The sequence below is a fragment of the Misgurnus anguillicaudatus genome, chromosome 5 (genome assembly GCF_027580225.2).
Source record: "Misgurnus anguillicaudatus chromosome 5, ASM2758022v2, whole genome shotgun sequence".
NCBI lineage: Eukaryota > Metazoa > Chordata > Actinopteri > Cypriniformes > Cobitidae > Misgurnus > Misgurnus anguillicaudatus.
The window spans coordinates 26,025,295-26,050,817 of record NC_073341.2 but is presented as its reverse complement, the minus strand read 5'-3'; the positions used below and the strand labels follow the sequence as shown (position 1 = coordinate 26,050,817).

Here is a 25,523-nt window from a genome sequence, read left to right as displayed (position 1 = left end):
GGATTTTTTTATTGTAGGGTGTGTCCAAACACCTTGTAAACCTGGATATTGCATAATATGTTCCTGTTAACCCTGTTTGAACAAAGGTTTTCTTGCGGTGAAATATTTCACTACAGCGGAAATTACACAGTCTTTGGTCCTACGTAAAGAAAATCCTAGAAGTCTTACTCATACACCTGGATTTAATATTAAAAGTCTTAAAGGTTATCATCTGCTAATATGGAGCAATCTAGAAGAAGGATCAGTAAAACAGACTGGCCTAAAAGTGAAAGTGATTGTCAAGTATGGTAAACCATACTTAAAATCTAATCCATCCCAGTAAGTAGTGAACACACACACAACCAAAGCAGTGGGCAGTTATCACTGCAGTGCCTGGGGACCAATTGTGTAAACGTGCCTTGCTCAAGGACAAATTAGTCACAATCTGGCGGCGGTGAGACTCAAACTTCGAGATACAAGCCCAACTTTCTTTAACAAAGCTAGCAAACGAGATTAGTCTATGACTGACTATACAAGCTCAAATAAGACTTCTCACAGGAAATCAATGAATAAATAAATAAAGATAAAAACTATTCCTTTAGAAACAGTGACATCAGACATAGCTGAGTAATTCCTGCCATGCTGATGTGTGCTTAACTTACTGGAACTTGCTTGTGTGTTGCGTCATGGGAAATTAAAGCCCACCTTTGTTATCGAAGACTTGGTTCTTTTAAGGGGCTTTACAAGATCTAGAGGCTTGTATTAGAACTTTTACTACACACTCAAATTAAACTAATATTACAAGCCGTGACATTTCAGCAGCACTCGAATGCAAGGTTCTACTCATACTTTATATAAGCAGCAATAAGGTACTCGAGGTTGTGTTGTATTGTGCAGTAGCCCAGACAGCAGACGACTCTGGACCTGCATGTCGATTTCGCCCTAGATCCAATCCGGATCTGGCCTGGGGTGGTTTGCTGTTAAGTCTGTTGAAAAGCGTTGTTATTCACAATATAGCATGAGCCTCGAGTACCTTACTGCTTGTATATAACTATAACCACAATACAAATATCAAAGGCGGAGTGCACCATATCTGAAAAACGCTTTGGAAAATAGGGTCGGGCCGACTACCAAAACACACTTGTAGCCAATCAGCAGTAAGGGGTGTGTCTACTAACTGACATCATTGTCTGGGTTGCGTATGTGTGGGGCGGGTTTATCAACAGAAGGTCCGATTTCTATTGGGGTAGGGCCGTGTTTGTTTAGGTGATTTCAAATGTCAACATTGGCTTTCAGAGATCATGCACCCCACCTTTAATGTCAAAAATATGTAACTTTAATGAAGTAAAATCACAAAAGCAACAGAATACTTCACACGTTTACGTTACTAAGGCTGCTGCACAATGATACACAGAAATGTTGGGTGCAGTGGTCATAGCTGTGTCATATCGTAAATAAGGCACAGCTACTGACCAATCAGAAGGGACTTTCGTATTTATATGCTTTTAATGTTTTACTGCAACATGCAAAAAAAAAAAACGGATCTTGTAAGTACCAACTAAAAGAATATTCACTTTAAAAAGTGAAAAATAACAAAATCTACTGAGATAAATCATAAATAATACTAAGTAGCTGTGACGCTCTGAAACTTTAAGCATTACACAAATTAAGAACCAAAGCTGTAGCCTTAAATCTTTTTTAACAAATCGGTCTTTGCTCCTAAAGCTGGCAATGATAACGTATTCATCTGGAAATGGCTGAGGATGCTAAGGGGTCTGTCAAGCAGAAAGGCAACAAGGACACATTTTTTGACTCAGCAGTAAATACTGTAATAGAGTAATCAATTTACCTCTTTTTACTCCATTAGTACGATTCCCTAAAACTTAGACTCTCTGAGATGAATAAATTATAGCTAATGATTTGTTTTAAGGTGTCATTGTGTAGAGCACAAAGTAAAATACGTAGCTTGATACATTTATGTTTGAAAATGTATATAATTGCAAATGCCAAACATATCTATAAACATCAACATCTGACTTTAGTGTTTTACTTCACAGTATCTTTCATTGACTGACCGGTTGGCAGGACAGTAGTTTGGCAAGCTATCATCTTTGTAGCAAAATGCAGGGGCATGCACAACATCTGCTTATAAATACACACAACAAGAGTGGTATTCAGAGCCATATATTAAAGCTGTCCACAAATCTTAAAAATCTCCTCATATACTTTCCATAAGCCTGAGAAATAAAGGATTAGCTGAGTCTGTACAGCATGCAAAGTGCTATCACTGCATTTAATGCTTGTGAAAAAGGGGAAAAAAACACTTAGAGTAAGAGGCCAAAGTCAGCACACTGCACATCACCAAGTGTGTGCGTATAGACCCCAGATGGAGTAAAATAAGGCTGGTGACTGTATAAATTATTTATCCTTAGAACCAACATTCATATATTGGGCTAAACTGAAAGTCCTGCAAGAGAGTTACATATAAAGCAGAGCGAGTGAAGACATTAAGAGTCCAATCTGATTAAAGGGCTCACATTTCAGCAACTGTGATGTGTGGTTATGATGCATTATCATGACAGATAGTTTCATAGCTTGAGATGACTGGATCTTGAAGACGTTTGAGGTAATGGACACTGTAGATGCTCTGCTAGTGAAATTTCTCTAGCTTTCATTCTCTTAGTTTCTAAATGGCCACAGAAGAACTGACGCTCTTGGCACTGTGTGGCCCAATCTCATTGCTTAGTAAATCTGTCATTGTAACACGACACAGCGGGAAATGGGAGAATATACAACGAAATGACCCTAAAAGAATCATTTGAAAACAAAAATGATTCAGCACAATGTAAGAACATAAGCAGAATAGTCACGAAAGTATGAAGGGTATCCCCTGTACAAAACAGTGGTGATGTTGACTGGTAACCCTGGTTAATAAAACATCTCATACTAATGTCATAAAAACTCATCAAAAATTAGAAGTCATCTGTTTAGTTTAAAAATACTGTAGTATACTTAAGTATTCACTACAGTAAAGTGTAGAAAATAATAGTATAATGTAAAATATATCCCTACTAAAAAATCAAGCTAAGACCAGCATAAGCTGGTAGCTGGTTTAAGAAGGCAGTATCTGGTTCAAGCTGGTCCTCCCAGCCTGGCAAAGCTGGGCAACCCTGCTGAAAAAAACAATAAAACCATTACAGAAAATTCTAATGGTTTTATTGGGAATTGTATAAGTTCTAATGGAATATGGCCCAAAACACACTACAGTGTATTGGTCTTTGTTGGTCTCTAATGGTATGTATTGGTTCTATCTATTGGTTCAAATGGAATATGGCCCAAAACATACTATGGTGTATTGGTCTTTGTTGGTCTCTAATGGTATGTATTGCTTCTATGTATTGGTTCTAATGGAATATGGCCCAAAACACACTACGGTGTATTGGTCTTTGTTGGTCTCTAATGGTATGTATTGGTTCAACTTCCATGTATTGGTTCTAATGGAATATGGCCCAAAACACACTACGGTGTATTGGTCTTTGTTGGTCTCTAATGGTATGGTCTCTAATGGTATTGGTTCTATGTATTGGTTCAAATGGAATATGGCCCAAAACACACTACGGTGTATTGGTCTTTGTTGGTCTCTAATGGTATGTATTGGTTCTATGTATTGGTTCTAATGGAATATGGCCCAAAACACACTACAGTGTATTTGTCTTTGTTGGTCTCTAATGGTATGTATTGGTTCCATGTATTGGTTCTAATGGAATATGGTCCAAAACACACTACAGTACATTGGTCTTTGTTGGTCTCTAATGGTATGTATTAGTTCCATGTACTGGTTCTAATGGAATATGGTCCAAAACACACTACGGTGTATTGGTCTTTGTTGGTCTCTAATGGTATGTTTTGGTTCTATGTATTGGTTCTAATGTAATATGGCCCAAAACACACTACGGTGTATTGGTCTTTGTTGGTCTCTAATGGTATGTATTGGTTCCATGTATTGGTTCTAATGGAATATGGCCCAAAACACACTACAGTGTATTGGTCTTTGTTGGTCTCTAAGGGTATGTATTGGTTCTATGTATTGGTTCTAATGGAATATGGCCCAAAACACACTACAGTGTATTGGTCTTTGTTGGTCTCTAATGGTATGTATTGGTTCTATCTATTGGTTCAAATGGAATATGGCCCAAAACATACTATGGTGTATTGGTCTTTGTTGGTCTCTAATGGTATGTATTGCTTCTATGTATTGGTTCTAATGGAATATGGCCCAAAACACACTACGGTGTATTGGTCTTTGTTGGTCTCTAATGGTATGTATTGGTTCAACTTCCATGTATTGGTTCTAATGGAATATGGCCCAAAACACACTACGGTGTATTGGTCTTTGTTGGTCTCTAATGGTATGGTCTCTAATGGTATTGGTTCTATGTATTGGTTCAAATGGAATATGGCCCAAAACACACTACGGTGTATTGGTCTTTGTTGGTCTCTAATGGTATGTATTGGTTCTATGTATTGGTTCTAATGGAATATGGCCCAAAACACACTACAGTGTATTTGTCTTTGTTGGTCTCTAATGGTATGTGTTGGTTCCATGTATTGGTTCTAATGGAATATGGCCCAAAACACACTACGGTGTATTGGTCTTTGTTGGTCTCTAATGGTATGTATTGGTTCCATGTATTGGTTCTAATGGAATATGGTCCAAAACACACTACAGTACATTGGTCTTTGTTGGTCTCTAATGGTATGTATTAGTTCCATGTACTGGTTCTAATGGAATATGGTCCAAAACACACTACGGTGTATTGGTCTTTGTTGGTCTCTAATGGTATGTTTTGGTTCTATGTATTGGTTCTAATGTAATATGGCCCAAAACACACTACGGTGTATTGGTCTTTGTTGGTCTCTAATGGTATGTATTGGTTCCATGTATTGGTTCTAATGGAATATGGCCCAAAACACACTATATTGTAGTGGTTTTAATGGTAAAAGCTAATGGTTACTATTGGTATTTTAATGGAAACCATTAGAATTTTCTGTAATGGTTTTATTGTTTTTTTTTCAGCAGGGAAGCTGGTGGGTCAGATGGTCTTACAGCCTGACCAACTAAGTCCAGCTAGACCAGCTTAAAAAGCAACCAAAACACAGCGACCAGCTTCCTACACCAGCAATACCAGCTAAAACCAAGCGGAGAGACCAGCTAAAACCAGCTTATGGTGGTCATACCTGGATTTTTCAGTAGGGATAGTAACTAGTACACTAGCGTATACTATAGCATTATGTAGTATTAACTTTAGTGAAATGATAAACTATAGCAAATGCTCTATTGTACTCAAAAACATGATAGTATCTAGAAATTATATTACAGTTTACTATAGTATGTAGTAAAGTATACTACACAGTATACCCTATTTTATGTGGGCGTGTTCACAAGCACTTAACAGAAAACACTGACGCTGTACGGGAGCTGACCGGTGCTGAAACCTAACCATACTGCACACTACACTTTCATACTACACTATGCACTCTTAATAGCATGTGAAGAAAGTCTCATCTTGTCTTTTTCATTGCGAATAAGTATTTACAGATCTGAAAAGATTTGTTCAAATAATTAAAACGTGTCTCAGGTGTAACTTAATGAGTAGAGCGTTGCGTTAGCAACGTATAAGTGACGGGTTCAAATCTTAGAGAGAAAATGCACCGATTGAATGCACTTCGAATAAAAGCGTATGTCAAAGGCATAAATATAAACATATATACGTCTTTAGCATTGTTACACGGGATTAAAAAACTTTTACAAAGCAAAATGTTGCAATGCCCGAGTGTTGCTCTGCGACAAAAGCTGCGGGCAGGCCGACAAGACCTCAAACTTCTGGGCGTAGCAGCCCGACAGCATCTGTATCTCTCATGGTGTCTAAACCCCACAAGAATTTCGAAATACTCACACATAAGCGTGATAGACGAACGCCCAGCCGCGAGGTCTCTCCAGCGCATTATACAGGAAATTTTGCAGTCTGCGATAGCGCGCGTTTCGTTTGTGAGCTATGCTTCCTCTGGAGATGCCGGACCTCTGTCTGCACAGGATGCTGCCTCGTTTCGTGCCCTCGGAACCGGCGATGAGAAGCGCCCCGTCTCGGCTCGTCTCCGCAGCCCCGGGGTCCAGTCCGACAAAGCCGACTTTCAGTTTCTTCTCCCCCGCCGGGGGTTGATAAACTTCACCGTTGGCGGATTTTTTCACCATCCTTACAGTTTAAGAGGTCCAAACGAGTGTATAAAGTGGGCAGACATTGCTGAACCGGGGTGTGTTCTGTAGTGCGGTGCTTTCCTACTAAAAGCCAATTGAAACGCAAAGGGGAAACTGCAATGGGTAGTGCTTTATCTTCACGTCTTCCGGCTGTCTTTCAAGACCCTCTAGATTTAATCTAATGCTATGTTTTAGTAAACGATATTTAAATCACACTAAAATCACAATGAACTTTGCATTATTCATGCTGACATCTTAATGTCCATATATAGTAGCTATAAAACAATTTTCCAGACAACACAATAAATAATGGCTTATTTATGACTTACAAATGAATGTGCCATTTAAAATAAGGTTGCTTTTATCCATAGTGAAAATATGACACATGGTGATTACCTTGAAATGGGACAATTTCCTTAAAAAGGTTGTTTTCTTCAATAAGATTCCCCTTTATTCATATTCATTTGGAAAGGACAAATTAACAGGCCACATACGGAGAACATGGAAAATTACTGGAAAGGGGATTTGCTAAAACAGTAGACTAAATAAATGAAGGTTCACACAATGCATAGAAGAACCATTTTTGGCTGTTTGGTTCCATAAAGAACCTTCAACATCCAAAGAACCTTTCTGGTTCCCTAAACCAGCACCTTTATAAAGGAGGTAGATGTTAAAGATGCAGTGTGTAGATTGTAGTGCCATCTAGCAGTGAGATTGTTAATTGCAACCAACGGATCAATCCACCATTCACCAAAACGCACAGAGAAGCTACAGTAGCCGCCAAAGGACAAACATGTTGTTGTACAGTAGTGATAAAAAGTGCTCTGTACAGCAGTTTGTCCATTTAGGGCTACATGGCGGCACAAAATGGCGACTTCCATGTAAGGGGACCCGCAGTGTATGTAGATAAAAATGGCTCATTCTTAGGTAATAAACACATAACAGTTCATTATGTAAGGTCTTTATACACCACTGATAATATAGTTATGTAGATTATATTGCATTTCTGTCTTTAGATCCTTCTAAAAGTTACACACTGCACCTTTAAATAGTTGAGGAAACTTTAAAGTGTGTATACAAACTAAAAAAATTCCTCTATGTTGCATGCAGTGTTTTCCATATCTATCAATGACAAATCAGAAATTATTTATAAAGATTTTATTTTATTTGTTGGATTAGCATTTATTACAACACAGAGAAAACAGCTTTAAAGATCACGCGAGTCAAACTAAAAGGTGCTAAATGACTAAATTGTTACTGGGGGCAGCATCCATACATTTTCACAGGAGGAGATTGCATTGAGTTTTGGGCTACAAGACTATTTTACTGTACATCTGTTATGGGACAAGGGCTCAAATTAGAGGTACAGTTCTCCATTCAAGTACACTGTTTAAGGAACTAAATACGAGATGGGGCTCAGTATTACATACAACATCAGAAAGAGAAACTTTATACAATTCTTTTATTCTACACAGAGTTAAAAACATCTGGATATATGCTGACATGACCAGCACAAACATTTAAGAGCCATTTAATGTATATAAAATGCACAGTTATGCAATTAAGTTCAGTACAGCAGGATGGACATAACGAGACTCAAACATAATAAAATATGACAAGTTAGCAGAAGTAAAATACTGGAAGGTTCTGTACACCACAACTCCACCAGTGAGTTTTTTAAGCTGTTATAAATAATAAAAACAATCTTGTAAGATTTAGAAACTGATTTTTGAACTGTTAAAAACAGAGATAAACACTATAAGAAAACTTTAAGGCCCCCATTAGAAAAGCTTGAATTATAAGCACCATTGAACATTTTCTGAAAGTACACTTGAAAATGAGGCAGAAATTGGCAAATAATACCACTAGGTAAAAAAACATGTTTCAGTTGATTGATTAGTGATGTTAAATTATGCAATATGATGACAGCTTTTGAAGGGGGAAGCTAACTGCACAATAATGGACAGCGAGATTTTGCAAGAACCTGAGATTTAATATACAGTGATACTGCAGGAACACACTAATGCTCTGTCTTTGGGATTTACTAGATTTAGGGTTTTCGAAAAAAATCATGTGGACATCATAAAGCATTGTATATACTGTAACGAGCAATTGTTAAGACCCTTAAAACATACAATAAACACAGAAAAAAGTTTTTGTTAATAAAACGCAATTAATAATTGCTTCCAGTTTAAAAATGTTTGAGGACCAAACAATAACATTAAAGACCAACGAGTTAGAATTCTAGCACTAAAGTTGGATATTGAAAGATGATCAAAGAATTAGCATGAATTCAAGTATTGCTTTTCAACAACAACAACAAAAAATTACTGTATGTAATACTAATACTACAACATGGTATGCACCTTCTAACTTTCATGCTAATACTGTATGCGACAGATGGGTTAAGCTACAATACAAGCAAACTTTTGAATTATATATATATATAACTACATGATGACACGATTATTGTTGACCATACATTAAGTAATACCTGTTGTTAAGATTTATGAAGATCACATACATACCAATACATTAAAAAAGACATGCGGAATTAAACAAATATAGCGCATTACAAATGCCAATAGCAAATACTTTACATATTAGCTGAATGTATTCAGGTACACTGTTAAACCTCCAGACCTTCTCGGTTACTGACCTCAGTTAGAAATTTAAATATTGAACAGATTGTGTACAGGCACAGTAAAGTTTCCTATCCAAATATACACTAAGTACACAAAATGAAAGATGTACAATATTAAATTGTTTGTTTTAACATTATTAATACTCTTTAAATTATAGCACTGCTGTTCCCAAAGAGCATACAGTATCTCTCTGATACATATATATATATATATTTACCTAAATAAAATACTTTCATAAAATCCTACTATATCTATTCACTTTCAAATGTTCCCTTTTGCATGTTTTCTACTTTCTACCATGTGCAGAGTACTTTTAACAAACACTGATGAAGAACACAAGCTTTATTGTGCTTTTCCATAGGGCTGCACTACTATACACACTGTAACATAGCATTGATTCATGTTTAAAAAGTGCTATACACCAGAGACACGGCCAGAGACGATTACATCTTTTCTTTTAGTTTATCAACCTTAGTTTTTCAGCCTTCAATATCAACACCCTTTAATTACAGTGAAATCTTTTCCATTTTGTATTTCTAGGCGTAGGCTGATTTATATCTCGCTTTCCATCTGATTCCCTGTTATCCATCGACAAATGAGAAGTTGATGGAACTTTATAATAAAATCTTGTTATTAAACAAAATCAAATCAAATCTTAAAACACAAGGATTGGGATTCAAAACTGGTCCATGTAGCCGGAATGATTTCAGTAATGTCATAATACCTGATACAAGTGAGAGAAGCACAAGCGCTCTGTGTGAGATCGTGACCTCCCGTCACATAGTGCAGACACACTCATGCTAAGCTACAGTAATTGCACATAATCACCACGTTTCTGAACGTAACCTCACCATTAACAGACCAAACCAGACCCACCTAACTTGCTGACAAGATTGCAGTCAAAGGCAGAGGAAAAAATAATATTGCCTTTTGCGGGAGGATTGAGAAGCCTTTGCTTCTGTTCTCCGACACGCCAGTCCAGGTACTTTAGGAGGAACTCCAACAATGTAGAAATGTGGGGGCGGACACTGCGAGCTGAGATTAGCATTGCGATTTTCCCAGCTGCCAGAGTGGCAGATAAAGATGGCCGGGCTGTTGTCATTTCTCTGACCTGAGCCAGACCTCTCCAAATGAGACTGGCCAGGAGCGAGACAGTTTCATAACGATTAAGAGCTCTTTTGCGAGTCCTGATATCTCTCAGAGACCAGAAGGCCAGGGAGAGATGTCACCTCATTCAAAGATCTCCATCGCAGGGTGGTAAACACAACTTGAAGAGCCTGTGAAGAGGTTTAAGAGGGCCTTGTTAGAAGCTTCACACCAAACCAGATCGATGAACAGTTTAATAATAGAATTTAAAGAGCAAGCTTGCACATAAGTGCCAGTGTTACCTCGGGGCAAAAAGGGGCATCTGGTCCATTACTCTGAGATTTTTGGCTGAGATCTCCACTCTGGTGCCCTGTAAAGAAAAGTTATACCAGAATACCTCAAATGTTGGCCGTCATATTACAAATGCAAGCTTAAAATTGTCATCAAAATCATGTAAAAAATTGTCATCAAAGTTATCGTAGTTGGACGCTTGAACATTTTGAGTGTACTCGCTTCATTCGCACGTTAAATTCTAGTCATCGAGACATTCACGCAGAAATTTGCGTCATGGAAGGGGCTTCTGCGACTCCGCTCGCTTCCTGTAATCAAGTCACTACTAGAGCAAGCTCCTGATTGGTTAACTCAGCGTGTTTTTCCACCAAAGTTCAAATTTGTCAACTTTGCGTGTTTCTCGCGGCAACACTTAATTCACGCAAACTAGACGTGCGAATGATGCAGAATCGCGTCTACGGTGGCAACACTTATTTCGCGCAAACTAGATGAGCGAATGAGGTAGAATCGCGTCTACCCCGTCACGCTAAATGCATCATTCGCGCTGCGAGACCTCCAGACGCACGTCAACGCGTCTTTACATTGACTTTACATTGAAATCACTCGCGATTGACGCCTCTACCATGGCTGGTGTGAATGCACCATAATGTTGGGTTCACACCAGACGCGTCTACCGCGTGTAGTTGGACGCTTGAACATTTTGAGTGTACTCGCTTCATTCTCGCGTTAAAGCTGCGCGTGAAATTCTAGTCATCAAGACATTCACACGTAAATTCGCATCATGGGAGGGGCTTCTGCCACTCCGCTCGCTTCCTGTAATCACGTCACTATTAGAGCAAGCTCCTGATTGGTTAATGCAGCGCGTTTTCCCGCGGCAACACTCAATTCCCGCGAACTAGTTCCGTGAATGAGGCGGAGTCGTGTCTACGGCGCTAAACGCCTCATTTGCGCTGCGAGACCTCCAGACGCAAATCAACGCGTCTTTACATTGACTTAACATTGAAATCACTTGCGCTTGACGCCTCTACCGCAACTGGTGTGAACGCAGAATAAGACTTTTGCACAGTACTGTACATTTACTAACATGTGATCCAATTAAATGTACAGTCTACAGTTGTGAGTCATGTACCTGTTTTCGCATAATGTCCATGGCTTGCATGAGGCAGCGAGGCACCAGGCCGTGGTTTCTGGTCAGAGTAACAGCCTGCTCCAGTGATACAGTCAAAGTGCACCTGCACATTACACAAACAGTCTAAATCAAGACTAGAAATCCGCAATAGAGATGTTAAACTAGAGCATGGGTCTTCATCAGGTTGACTACCCTTAGGGGTCCATAAAATGTAAAAACACTTTATGCAATAATGTAACGAAAGATTTAAGACCCCTGCCCTGGATGTGTTTTACATCAGAAGAAAATGACTTCAATTATAGTAGACTGTTAAAACCCGAGCATTTTTTTTATTCATTACTCAGTAAGACCTTATTCCCATCTGTGGTTGCGTACCTCTGCATTCCAGTAGCACACATGGTGATGTGACACGCTCCCAAACGGCTACAAAGCTCCGAAGAGACCTGGAGAACGCTGACATCAGAGGGTTGACCTGCAGAAGTCGGTTTAACATTCATATACTTCTGCATTAGCCGACAGAGGTCATCCAAGGTGTTAAGTGGCCGGAGAAGCTGGGGAAAGATTAAGGTTGTTTATCTAACTTTCATATTCATTTCTAAATATTCATTTCTGAATACTGAGCAAACACGGCACAGATTATCATCTCTACCAACCTGGTCAATTTTCATAGCAGTGGAGTTGGAGTCGGAATTTGACTTCTCCAGATAAAAAGCCCTGAAAATGTAATTAAAAACCATTAAAAATCATATAGGCATATCTAACTTGACATGTTACTTTGCCAAAATCTCCAGGATACGCAGCATAGAATGTGCACAGTAAATGCATATTAAATAGATTTGGGATCTCTTGGTCAGAGACTGAAAGACTTGTAATTTCATTCATATACAGTAGACGCTTTCATCGGATACACGCAAGTTGCCGCAATCATGAGTCTGAGCGGAACTTAAAGGGACACTCCATTTAAAATAAAATTATGCTCATTCTCCAGCTCCCCTAGAGTTAAACATTTGATTTTTACCATTTTGGAATCCATTCAGCTGATCTCCGGGTCTGGCGGTACCACTTTTAGCATAGCTTAGCATAATCCATTGGATCTGATTAGACCATTAGCATTGCGCTAAAAAGTAACCAAAGAGTTTCAATATGTTTCCTATTAAAAACTTGACTCTTCTGTAGTTACATCGTGTACTAAGACCAACAGAAAATTGAAAGTTGTGGTCATTCCGGCATGATAATCAAGGACTTTGCTGCCGTAACATGGCTGCAGGAGGCGCAATGATATAACGCAGTGCCTGAAAATAGTCCCTGCTATTGAAAGTAACCAAGGGGACTATTTTCAGGCGGTGCTGCAGCCATGTTAGAGCAGCAAAGTCCTTGATTATTACGACAGAATGAGAGTATAGTTAGTTGTCATGATGCTAATGGTCTAATCAGATTCAATGGATTATGCTAAGATATGCTAAAAGTGGTACCGCCAGACCCGGAGATCAGCTGAATGGATTCCAAAATGGTAAAAATCAAATGTTTAACTTTAGGGGAGCTAAAAAAATTAGCATATTTTCAAAAAACAAAAACAGGGAGTGTCCCTTTAACTTTCGTTTTTTTTATCGTCTGACTAGGGCTGAACTGAACTCTGGAACAAATACCTCGTTAAAAATAACAAATGTTTAGCTTAGTGTAGTTTTTGATCTAATAGTAATCTAAGGTAATCTACTTGTTTATTTTGGTTATTATCAGAAATAATCTACTCTAAAAGGCCTCTTGTTTTTATTGATTCTTTGCGAAAGTTTAACCCAGAAGTTCAGTTTGTTTATGTTGTTACTGCTAAATTCGTCCATACAGCTTGTACACAGTAAATGCAGAGGTTTACAGTACTCATTTTTCAAGTATCTGTACTTTATCCGTGTTTTTCTTTTACTTATCACCTCATTTTAATTCCACTACATTTCACATACAATATTATTTAATACTTGAGTAATTAAGTAATAGATTTTTTATGTATTTAAGTAACTTAAATTTATACTCTAGTATAATAATGAAAGTACTAGATATGTAATGTAGGGGAGACTGGGTATGGTTGTAACAATTTTTTCTTCAGCACCTAAAACTACATTTTTTTTAGCTACACATCTGAAACGTTTGTGTGGCAAGTACCCACATTTGTCTTCTACAAATGGCAACAATTTAAATGTCTCCAACTATATCACAGACTTTTTAAGATGATGAAAAATACAAGGTGGTCCTTTGTTACAACCTACCCCTACTACTGGAGTAGGTTGTAACACATACGGGGGTAAGTTGTAACAGGTAGACTAAATGCACAAAAACTAAGGGTACTCCAAGTGTTATGCCACAACAGTAGTTTTATTTTAAATGAATAGCTGCAACAATAAAATATGTGTGAATATGGAGAGTGTATGTGTATTTGTATGTGTTTGTGCATGAATTGTCTTGAATTTCTAAATAGTTCCATGCAGACGACCCAGAATTCTTCCTCTTCTGAAGAGGAGTTATCAGCCTTCACTCTTTTCCCGGCAGTTTATTTTTACCTTCTTGTTTTCACACCATGTGAAAAGCCATTTTGTGTTAAATCACAAAAATGTTCATATTTGTATGTAAGGGTATGGTTTCCAAACACGTGTTACAACCTACCCCATCACTGTCACCCATTGTTTAGCTAGCTGTATAAGCATGGTGCTTTGAAATTAGCAGAAGGTTGATACACCATTCTTTACTAGAGAAACTGAAGTTTGACTTGATATAACGCATACAACACTATCTACAACAGTGGAAGTGCTAAAAAATATTATCTTGTTATTTTGTTACTTTCTTAACTCAGAATTAGATTTTCTGCTGTAGCTTTAGGAGAGATGGCAATACAGATGGGAACACCTCCATGTAGGATCATAAAGGAAGTCTGAGAAAACTGTCACATGACTCCTATCTTAATCTTATCCCTGATTCCTGGAATTGGTAGTGTTACAACTCTCCCCCTGTTACAACTATACCCGGTCTCCCCTACTTAAGTATTAAAGGTAAAAACAACTTGTATATATGAAATGCTGTTGAGTGAAAAGTACAATATTATGCATCAGAATGTAATAAAGTAAAATGACCATGGTGCCACAAATGATCTTAAATAGACTCAAAAATAATTGAATAAAGAAAAAGAACCAATGAAAACTGAACAATATACAGACTGTATGCATACTGTAAAATGCATGAAGCTATACTCGAGTGAAGCTTTACCTGAGTTTACGGTAATAACCTTTGACTTTTTCCAACGACAGTGCGTTTGTGCGCTGTTGAAACTCTTCCATTGCAACAAAATCCTGAGACAACAGACCTTCTGGTTTCTCCAGCCCTAATAAAATGCAGAAGAACTTTATACATTGCACCAACTTTGTAATGTTGCCTAATGACCACTAGATGGCGCACAAGACTTATTTAGGCAACAGAATGCCTTTTTTTAACTTAGATACGATTATTTAACAGATAATAGTAACTTATAACTGATCATAACTCCCCTAAAGTGTCAAGTAATCTGTGGAAGTGTATTAGACAATTACATCTGAGAACACGGAAGTCTGTTCTTCAATAACTCTTTTTTTTGTTTGTTTCACATAAAAACAGTTTTTGGTCTAAATGAGGGTTTGTAAATAATACCATAAGTTAATGTAAACCATTCATTTGATGTATGCTTACAGCAACTACATACATGTTTATGAGACAAACAGTAATTTCTCCTGTTTTTATTGCATGTTCGCACCTCTTGTGAAGAGAACAGACTGAAGTTTTAAAGACCCTCCGTTCTGCAGCCGAGTTGGAAGCTCGCTGAACTGACAGCTGTCCAGAAACATGGTGACCCTGATGGCCTGTCGACTGCCTTCAACCTGGTAATGCACTGATGTATCTGTAAAAGGACAGATTCAATATGAGGCATTACTCTTCACCATCCTTTTCCAACATTGATGTTTAAATAAGAAAAATATCACAATGGAAAAACTCATCAGGTTAATCCGCTCTGACATGTAAACGGCTCAATGGGTAAAAACAAAACCTTGCAGATGTGTGAATCGCTGAGCTGTTTTCATTTGCACTACACAGAAAGGGACTCGGATGACCTTGATAAAACACCTTTGAAGCAGACGCAAACAACCGAGCTGGAAATCCTTCCTCTGATTCACTCCAACCAAACCAGAAGAGCTCAGATAAGGCTCCTATCACTGCTTACTGTGCTGCTGACATTCCCGAAAAGGACATCTGGAGGGTGTGCGTGTATGTTTGTGTGGAGAGGGGAAGTGTGTGAGGAGGGGTGATGCTATAAACGGATGACAGTTTTGGCTTGTAATTTTTAGTGGAATCATACGCTTTTATTTTAAAAAGGGAGGGACCCTGGATGTAAATCTATTTATAAAAAGGAAAAGGAATTTGGGGTCGTTGTTGTTGACGTTAACAGAAATTATTACTGCTAAGTGTTAAAACCAGTAGGGTTTAAAGTTTTTAACAAATGCATTATTGTGTCTTTTCCTTACTGACAGTGTGTAAGAAACAAAAATCACACTTCAGCTTTAAAGCTATACACATATGTATAGATTTCATTTCTATTGGCACTGTGATTGACAGGCTATTCCTCCATGTGTTAATATATGTGGTGTCATACTTGGGACGAGACACTCGTTCTCCAGTGGGCGAAACAGGACGGTGACTTTCTCCAGATCCTGCAGTGCTGCTTTTGTGTCTTCCAGCATGATTCTCTCTTGAGTCTGTTGAAGAAAACAGCATTTGATTTCTTTATTTTTAAGTAAGAGAGGTTATGACTGTAACAATATTTTGCACATTAGATGCATGCTGACAGTTTTACAGCAAATTTTACTCGGCATATAAACTTTAAGTATAGTAAGGAACTGAAACTGATGGGATTAACTTGAAGTTACAAAGAAATGTTGTGGTTACTGTATATGGAATTCAGTGAGGTCTAGCATGTGATAGTTTGGGTTTAGTTTTTACGTCACCATCCTAAGATAAAATTCCAAGTATGCACAACAACAAACTTTAAGTTTGTGGTTTAGATATGATGTTTAAACTGTGAAGCCATGCCAGATTAATTTGCTTTCTAAGGCCACCAGTTTCTTAGCCGTTTCTGGTATAGCATGGTGTTAGCAACATCAAAGTCTAAGTTTGAATCCCAGAGAAAGCATTTAAAGGGTTAGTTCACCCAAAAAATAATGTCATTAATGACTCACCCTCATGTGGTTCCAAACTCGGAAGACCTCCGTTAATCTTTGAAACACAGTTTAAGATGTTTTATATTTAGTTTGAGAGCTTTCTGACCCTTCATTGAAAATCTATGTACGATATTCTGTCCATGTCCAGAAAGATAATAAAAACATCATCAAAGTAGTCCATGTGACATCAGTGGGTCAGTTAGAATGTGTTAAAGCATCGAAAATACATTTTGGTACAAAAATAACAAAAATTACGACTTTATTCAGCATTGTCTTCTCTTCCGGTTCTGTTGTGAACCGCGTGCATGAGACTAAAGTCATGTGACTGCAGTGACGCGGCTGACGTGTTATCTGGTGCGCCCAGATGTTTTTTTTGTGTGCGCCTGAGCTTCGTTTACAGTCTGAGATGCATGTTGTAAATTAAAAAAAAAAAAAAAAACTTTGCAGACACGTCAGCTGCGTCATGTGACTTTAATCTTGTGCACACGGTTCACAACAGAACGGAAGAGAAGACAATGCTGAATAAACTCGAAATTTTTGTTATTTTTGGACCAAAATGCACCCTCGATGCCTCAACACACTCCAACTGACCCACCGATGCCACACGGACCACCTTGATGATGTTTTTATTACCTTTCTGGACATGGACAGTATATCCTACGTAGATTTTCAATGAAGGGTCAACAAGCTCTCCGACCAAATACAAAACATCTCAAATTGTGTTCCAAAGATGAACGGAGGCCCTACGAGTTTGAAACGACATGAGGGCGAGTCATCAATGACATTATTTTCATTTTTGGGTGAACTATACCTTAAAGCGATAGTTCACCCAAAAATGATAATTCTGTCATCAATAAAGTTGTTACAAACCAGTACAAATTTCTTCGTTTTCCCAAACACTATTTGTAATCAAGAGAATCACAAGTGACTTCCATAGTAGGAAAGAAAATACTATGGTGCTCAAAAACATTAAGTTGACGGTGAGTAAATGATGAAAGAATGATCATATTTGAATGAACTATCCCTTTAACTGCGCGGAATGTCTGCAAGTCTTACCACGTGTGGAGAGAGCGTGGACTGAAAGTTAAAAATCACTCCGATGGTGGCGATCTGCTCTAGCCATTTTCGGCTGACCTCTTTACTGTCTTCTTCGTATTCTCCGTTATTGTTGAAACGCAGGTTCAGCGCGTTCACAAGTTGCTCGGCCAACGCACACAGCGCCCCCACCAGGGCTTGACAGAATACTGCATCTCGCCGCAACTGCAGCTCTGTGTCTGTGACAAAAGAAAAGAAATGATGTAAGGGCAGGGCTTAGATTAATCTAGGCCTTAGAACAATTAAGTACTTTTTACAAACAAACCCTAGAAAAACAATAAATGACACTGATATATGTTAAGACAGTGTTCTCCAATATGGTGCCCACGAGCACCAGGTTGCCCACATGGAGTCTGTGAGTTGCCCGCCAAAGCATATTCTATTAATAGCCTGAATTTTAATATTTATTTATTACATAATTTTATATTTGCTTGAAGAAGCCTTTCATGTATTTTAACATTTTTAATAGATGTTTAAAACATATTGGGGCGGTTTCCAAGACTAAAATGCATGTGTGAGCTGCTTTTTTTTAAAAACACCTTGTCCTGACTAATTTTAACATACATCGGTGACATTGTTTTGTCTCAAGATGCACACCTGTAGTGTTTTTGTAAGGTATGTTTGTAAAAAGTTCTTAAATTACCTAATATAAATAAGGCCTAGTCCTGGATTAACCTAAACCCTGTTTGGGAAACCAGAAATGTTTTGAGTAGATTATCAAAAAAGTAGCACTCCAGATTTTCCAAAGCCCTCCAAAGTTTTACCCATTGTTGTAGCCCTTGCTCACAAAAAGGTTGGAGACCCCTGTGTCAAGATATGTCAGTACAAGGTGTTTTAAATTAAGGCAGCTCAAACACCCATTTTAGTCTGGGACTAGGATAAGTCCTGTCCAGGTGTTTCCTCTGCACAAAAAATATCCAATGTTATCTTTTTGTTCGATAAACAGCTTATAAGGGTTAATTTAACTTTCAATCATTCAGTACATACCAGCAGTTAGAAAAGAATGCTAAATATTTGAAAACCAATGTAAGTCATCCTCAGCTTGTGTAATAGGTTAAGCAGATGGTGGGGTTCAATGCATCTCTGGGTGGGAATGGGTTGTCTGTGTGAAGCCGTACAGATAAGGGCTCTAGATCAGATTCCAAAGCAAACGCTCAACAGCTTCCATATGTCTCCCACCACAGACCCCACGGGACAAACCCACTCGCTCTCCATTCTCACTTAATCTCCATCTACTGCTCCTTCAGCATCTCGCAAACAACCACGCCTTTTGCTTCAACTTGGCACACACATGTATACTCTACAGTGTCCAAAACACTCCTTTATTCCAAAACTAAGTAAATACGGGAGAATCCAGAACAGTAGTTGGGTTTGGGTCGACACTAGCACATGCTGTAGTTCGAGTCATTTTTCAAATCTCATACAGATGATGATATAAGGACAAGATTGTGTCAACATTCAGGGTATCTTAGTTATAGCTGGGTAATAATTATATTTAGGTGTATAGTAACTTACCTGTGCATTTAAGCAGCGCCAATAAGAGCTGACTCCTTCCATCTGTAACACAGTTACAAACAGACTTGAATACAACAGAGAACTGCACAATAATATGCATAAAGGTTAATACAACTTTTCATAGCAATCATTCATTTTATCTGATCTGACAGTACGTTACTGACAACGCCCATGTGGCTTACAGTAGGTGACATCAGCCAAAAGGGGGATTCAGGGGAAGAGCAAGTTTTACAAAAAGACAAATATTTAATATATTTGAAACCAGCAATACGTACTGTATTAAAAAAAGTAAACAGGTTCAATTGACTTGATGTAAGTCCCATTCAATACCTTCTACAAAGCGATGAAGACTGTTGACCAAAGATTTAATCGAACTGGGCAGGTTCCAAGGGTCTTCTTGAATGTTCTTGAGCAAGATGTTCCTCCAGCGCACGGTCCAGTCATCCGTGTGCCGAAACTCTGTTGAAAAATAAAGAAAGGGTTAAGAAACTGCAAATGAAAGATGCTCAAGTGTGCTGTTTGCAATATTTTAAAGGGACACTCCACTTTTTTTGAAAATATACTCATTATCCAGCTCCACTAGAGTTAAACATTTGATTCTTATTGTTTTGGAATTCATTCAGCTGATATGGCGGTACCACTTTTAGCATAGCTTAGCATAATTCATTGAATCTGATTAGACCATTAGCATCACACTCAAAAATAACCAAAGAGTTTCGATATTTAAAACTTGATTCTTCTGTAGTTACATCGTGTACTAAGACCGACAGAAAATTAAAAGTTGTGATTTTCTAGGCCCATATGGCTAGGAACTATACTCTCATTCTGGCGTAACAATCAAGGACTTTGCTGCCGTAACATGGCTGCAGCAGGCGCAATGATATTACACAGCAGCCAAAAATAGTCCCCTTAGTATCTTTCAATGGCAGGGGACTATTTTTGGGCAGTGCGTAATATCATTGCGCCTCCTGCAGCAATGTTACGGCAGCAAAATCCTTGATTGTTACGCCAGAATGAGAGTATAGTTCCTAGCCATATGGGCCTAGAAAATCTTTTTAATTTTCTGTCAGTCTTAGTATGCAATGTAACTACAGAAGAATCAAGTTTTAAATAGGAAAAATATTGAAAATCTTTGGTTATTTTTTTTAGGCACGATGCTAATGGTCTAATCAGAATCAATAGATTGTGCTAATCTATGCTAAAAGTAGTAGCGCCAGACCTGGAGATCAGCTGAATGGATTATAAAACTGTAAAAATCAAATGTTTAACTCTAGGTGAGCCAAAAAAAGCATATATTTAAAAAAAAGTGGAGTGTCCCTTTAAGAACACTCCTAAAGGAGAAAAGTTCAGTAGGTCGAAAGGTGTAACACGGTCAACACAAGTATGCAGGGGATAATTATGTGCACACTCCAAAAATACATTAAGCACACACAAAACTATCATGGTGTCCTTGCGTGCCGAGGTACTAAATACGCAAACAGAAACACACACACCCCTGTGCAGTCTAACGGTGATCCTGAACACACCAGACATCCCTCCAAAGAGTTTCCAAACATAGCACTCATTCAAATATAGCGCACGTGCACACCCAACCGGGCGTTACCTGGCTGACTGTGGTCGGTGTAGAAATGCTTGGTTTCCTCGCAAGCTTTGCTCATGACAGGGCCCTTCAGCAGACTGTTGATAGAGTCAACCTGAGAAAGAAATCAGCATGGTTACACCCATCACCACGCACACATCCTGCGCTAACTGAAGATGTGATAGACTACAAGCTCCCGCTAATCCAGCACTGCTGGTTTGAGTCTGTCCGCATGCAACCTGTCTACACTGCATTAAAGAGCTATTATTGATATCTAAGCTTTGAAAGAAATGGAGAAAGGTCTGAATCGGTAGACCTTTAGAAGGCGATAGATTTCGAGGGCAGGGGGCAAAGGTTTAAAGGTCAAAGTGGTGACCAAAGAAGTTAGCGGATGTAAGATAATGCGATAAATGATACTGTGGGAGTCAAAAGAGGAAGAAAATAGAAAATGTGTCGATGAGAAGCAAAAACACAAGTTGAAACAAATGGATTACAGAGAGAATATTAAGTTTGAATTGGCAATTTACTTGATTGAAAAGGTGCTCCAAACATCCATGCAGTTTATCTTGCTTGTCCAGAGGAATCTGCATATCACACGGCAACTCGTCTCCTGGATAGTGACAATTTTGTTAATTATTTGTCATTCATTTTGGTACTGCCTTCTACACTGTACTGACATACAACAGAGGACCGTTACCTGAGCCCATCTCATCACTGCCCAGGTAAGAACTGTTGCTCCGGACGCTTGTGTATGACAGGACCGAGTCCCGGTTGCTGTTACATTCACTGTAAAATACACAATCACACATACAGAAATGTTAGGAGGTAAAACCAAACATTTTAAGATTGAAATTACGTCCAATTGTGAAGTGAGGCATTTCATAAAAAAGTTATAAATTATGATTATGAAACAATAAACACATTGAGCCCCATTTTAACAATCTAAAGCGCACAGTCTAAATGGGCGTGTCCGATTCCACTTTTGCTAATTTAACGATGAGAAAAATGGTTTGTGCCCCAAGTGCATGGTCGAAAAGGGTTGTTCCTATTTTCGTAATGAGTAATGGGTGTGTTTTGGGTGTAATTTGCAATAAACCAATGAGAGTCTTATCTCTCATTCCCTTTAAAAGCCAGTTGCGCTGGCGCTATGTTCAATCCCTATTTAGATGACGGACGTTGTAAACTGAAAACTAAGCGGAGGAAGAAGACCACCAGATTAAGAATAAAATGTAAAAAAATTGCATTGTTTTCATTTTTATTGAAATTGTTATTTTTTTGGATTAAAACCTTTAAAAGCCGTTTTCTTACAGTCATAGAAGTAAAAATAGCAGGCTTTTAATTGCTGTAAATGTATGGATATCCTGCATAATTATTGTAATCTCATAAAATTATTTGCAAATATGCAAGAAAATGTTTGTACTCTAAAAAATACTTTATTCGTAACAAACAAGAATTTACAAACGTGCGGAGAGCCGAAGCGTTTCACCACTCGGACAGCGGCATGTTTTTTTTTAAAAGCATTACTTAAAAACGGTTCTCATCTCATCATATCCACAGGTACAGAGTCATCATATACCATACATCCGTAGGGTGGCATTTAAATTTTTTTTTTAAATAGATGCATTTGTTTAAAGCAAAGCATTTATTTACTTACCAGACTACAGGTGAAGCAGCTCTTTACGCCTTCTAACGTCTCATAATCGGTCCTTATTTATGTCCAAGAGACTCAATAATAATCTTTTACATTTTTCCTTTATTTCCTTTAATTTTTCATATTTGTGCTGCTGCGCATCCACAAGTGTTAAGCAAACACGCGTTGTTGTCCCGTTTGTAGGCGCATATTACTAAAGCGCTCATTAAATGACAAAAAACATTATTGCGCCATTGACTTTAGACCAGGTTTTTGTTAGCCAATGGCGTAGTCTATTTTAGTTGCCTCAAAATAGCAACGCGCAAACAATGCGCCTGAACACACCTCGTTTTCAGACCAGAACGCCCATGGGCGAGAAATTGAGCGCAAAAGCATTTGCTATTTAAACAACATGGCATTAAACATGAAAATGATCATTGCGCCGGGTTGAAACTAGCAAAAGACACTTGCGTCGCGCATTGCGCCAGGTGTATGATAGAGCCCATTAAGTTAAGGCAGAAAGTATTTTGGATTTTTTGGCTTCAAGCTTTAGTGGAAAAATGCCCATAGGTCATGTGATGAACACCACCTGTGGTTACTTTCCAAGACATCTGTGAGAACTTAAATGGAACTGACTTCATACATTTACTGAATGTCAGCTCAGGACAAACTGGTTAAAGTATGGGAAGTGTTTAAATACTTTTTTGGGCTACTGTATAAATCCAGAACACAATATACATGCAGTTGAATCCACCATGTATGTGACTGATAAAAAACAAATGTCAAAGGCAAAGACCTTCCCAGAGTTAACCATACAATTTTCCAGAATCCTGCTACCAAGCCATTTCAACAGCCACAATGACTTAAACATCGGCAAACATCCAGTTGGGATCAACAATTTTTTTTTTATTATGCCAGAGTAAAATAAAAAAGCCATTTCTGCCACCAAAAGTCGCAAACATACTCTACTGCACCCGGTTGCAGAAAACCAGAAGTTCCCTTCCATGCTCCACTGAGAGAGGAAAGACCAAATTAAATGCCACCACAAACCAAGAATAGAAGCAAATACTGTAGCTCATAAGCGGCAGGTTGCAAAACTCAAGGGGGGAGAAACAGAGAGAGAGACCCTCGCATTTAACCCTTTGAACATCTCAACGTTCACATTTCCTACCAGCGTCCTTTTCACGATAACAAGAAATGACGGGTTGCTTTCGTCCCCACAGACGTACTCATCTGCTTACAGTACTGTGCATAAATAGAGGAACACACAGTAAGCAGTGCATAAATAGAAGAAAAATGTTTCCATCTATAAAACCTGACTGCTGCAGCTGTATATGAGCTCATCGTGTCACAAAGTAAGCGGGGTTTCAAGCGGAATGCCACATAATGACAGAGAGCGCGAGGACAGACGTCCATTTCTCCCCACAGAAGCAGAAATCCCACAGGCTGTGTGGTCAGTCTCAGTTCTGTCAAATCTACATCAGAGGCAAACAAACTCCGGTCCATATAACAGCGATATAACAATGGTGACAGTCTGTGTTCTTTAGTGGTTTGTGAGGGCGTCTAGGCAGTCGGACAGCAGACTCGGGGTTGCTATGGCATGACAGGTTCTTTGTGAAGGATGTTTTTCATTTCTGTGTCTGTTTTAGCAACATCTGTTTGACAGAAGCGCACGAGCCCTGTCTCACTCCCATGTGTTGAAGAAAGACTGCGATATTAAATCATCCTTCATGCATGCCATTTGAATTTATCCAAAGCGATTCAATCTATATACATACAATCTATGTATCTGTATGCTTTTACCCTTGTGCTGCTTTCTAGTATCAAAAGTCTGTTAAAGACGATCTCTATTCTCACCTGTAGGAGTCTCTGTAGCTCATGGTGTCGTGTCCTGAATCCTCCTGATCATCTTCATTCACTTTGAAGCACACTCTCTTGTTCCCGCCGTGCTCTGTCTTGTCCTGGTCCGTCTCCTCTGGTATGGGAGAGGTCGAGGTCGTGTTCTCGAATGAGGGGGGCTCAGAACCCTGTGGCTGGGTCGGCCCAGTTATGGATGATAGGAGTCTAAAAACAAATAGGCATATTTAAAGAGACTAGAAAACAGGCAGACACAGATGAAAAATGAACACTGTTTAGAGTCTATCAATGAATTATGAGAGCGTCTCAACAATACATTTTTCATTTATGATTAATGACATTTGCTGCTGGAGATCACCAACAGATTTTTGTGTACAAATACTGCGAAACATAAATAAATAAATAAGGGACTGTTTTCATATTATCCACTTTTATTTTTATTTATGTTGGAATAATACATTTCTAAAGTCTTTACCCTAAATACCCTTATTGTTTTTTTTAATTGGATGATGTTAATGCTTTAGTTGTTTTACCTATATTAATATATTTTTAGAGATACACCAATATATCAGCCAATAATCGGATGTTAAAAGTACTTTTTTACACTATCGACACAGTTTAAAAACAACCAATAGTCATGGCCGAAATATCCTGTCAATCAAAAGAGAACAGAAAAATGCTATGAATTTGAGCTCTGTGTATAGAAAATGTAAAGAAACATCACTAGTTTAATATTCAATATTAATGATCATATGAATGATTAACATTCAAAAACTGTAATCTTCAGAATTTAGTTAAAGGGACACTCCACTTTTTTGAAAATAGGTTTATTTTCCAGCTTCACTAAAGTTAAACATTTGATTTCTACCGTTTTGGAATCCATTCAGCTGATCGCTGGGTCTGGCGCTACAACTTTTAGCATAGCTTAGCATAATCCATTGAATCCGATTAGACCATTAGCATCACGTTTAAAGTCGCAATAAAATTGAAATGAAAAGCTGTATATAATATATTTTTTAATTTTTGCAAAAATGCAAATCTCCTCCCCTCCTCAAAACGATCTCTCTTCACTTCCGGTCATAAGTATGGCAGGTGGGCGGGGTCCGGGAGAAGATCGCAGCGATTAGCAATTAGCAACACGACCCAACTTCAAACTATCCAATCAGATCTCGATGGACAAATTCAAATCCAGCCCTGCCTTATTTCTTTTCAGAAGCCATTTAATTTGGATAT

The 25,523-nt window shown here is 38.3% G+C and overlaps 2 protein-coding genes across 6 annotated transcripts in view; both read right to left on the bottom strand.

Annotated features, from left to right (window-relative positions):
- kcnq2a (potassium voltage-gated channel, KQT-like subfamily, member 2a) overlaps window positions 1-6,385 on the bottom strand; it is a 32,975-nt gene extending 26,590 nt beyond the window's left edge. For 3 of the 5 annotated variants that reach the window (XM_055168417.2, XM_055168418.2, XM_055168419.2), the window contains exon 1: window positions 5,937-6,369. In XM_055168417.2, the coding sequence (XP_055024392.2) occupies window positions 5,937-6,232 (296 nt within the window). In that variant the 5' untranslated portion in view covers window positions 6,233-6,369. Of the gene's footprint in view, window positions 1-5,936 lie in introns of all 5 variants that reach the window. The other 2 variants (XM_055168420.2, XM_055168416.2) reach the window with 2 other exon arrangements.
- A 993-nt stretch (window positions 6,386-7,378) lies between these two features.
- The window catches only part of prex1 (phosphatidylinositol-3,4,5-trisphosphate-dependent Rac exchange factor 1), an 83,259-nt gene continuing 65,114 nt past the window's right edge, over window positions 7,379-25,523 (bottom strand). The window contains exons 26-40 of the mRNA XM_055167650.2: window positions 24,291-24,497; window positions 21,501-21,589; window positions 21,331-21,413; window positions 20,828-20,918; window positions 19,555-19,683; window positions 19,225-19,266; window positions 17,671-17,888; window positions 16,050-16,152; window positions 15,156-15,299; window positions 14,636-14,750; window positions 12,040-12,100; window positions 11,762-11,937; window positions 11,387-11,489; window positions 10,269-10,336; window positions 7,379-10,157 (exon numbers count right to left, since the gene is read on the bottom strand). Of these exons, the coding sequence (XP_055023625.2) occupies window positions 10,115-10,157; window positions 10,269-10,336; window positions 11,387-11,489; window positions 11,762-11,937; window positions 12,040-12,100; window positions 14,636-14,750; window positions 15,156-15,299; window positions 16,050-16,152; window positions 17,671-17,888; window positions 19,225-19,266; window positions 19,555-19,683; window positions 20,828-20,918; window positions 21,331-21,413; window positions 21,501-21,589; window positions 24,291-24,497 (1,672 nt within the window). The 3' untranslated portion in view covers window positions 7,379-10,114. The remainder of the gene's footprint in view (window positions 10,158-10,268; window positions 10,337-11,386; window positions 11,490-11,761; window positions 11,938-12,039; window positions 12,101-14,635; window positions 14,751-15,155; window positions 15,300-16,049; window positions 16,153-17,670; window positions 17,889-19,224; window positions 19,267-19,554; window positions 19,684-20,827; window positions 20,919-21,330; window positions 21,414-21,500; window positions 21,590-24,290; window positions 24,498-25,523) is intronic.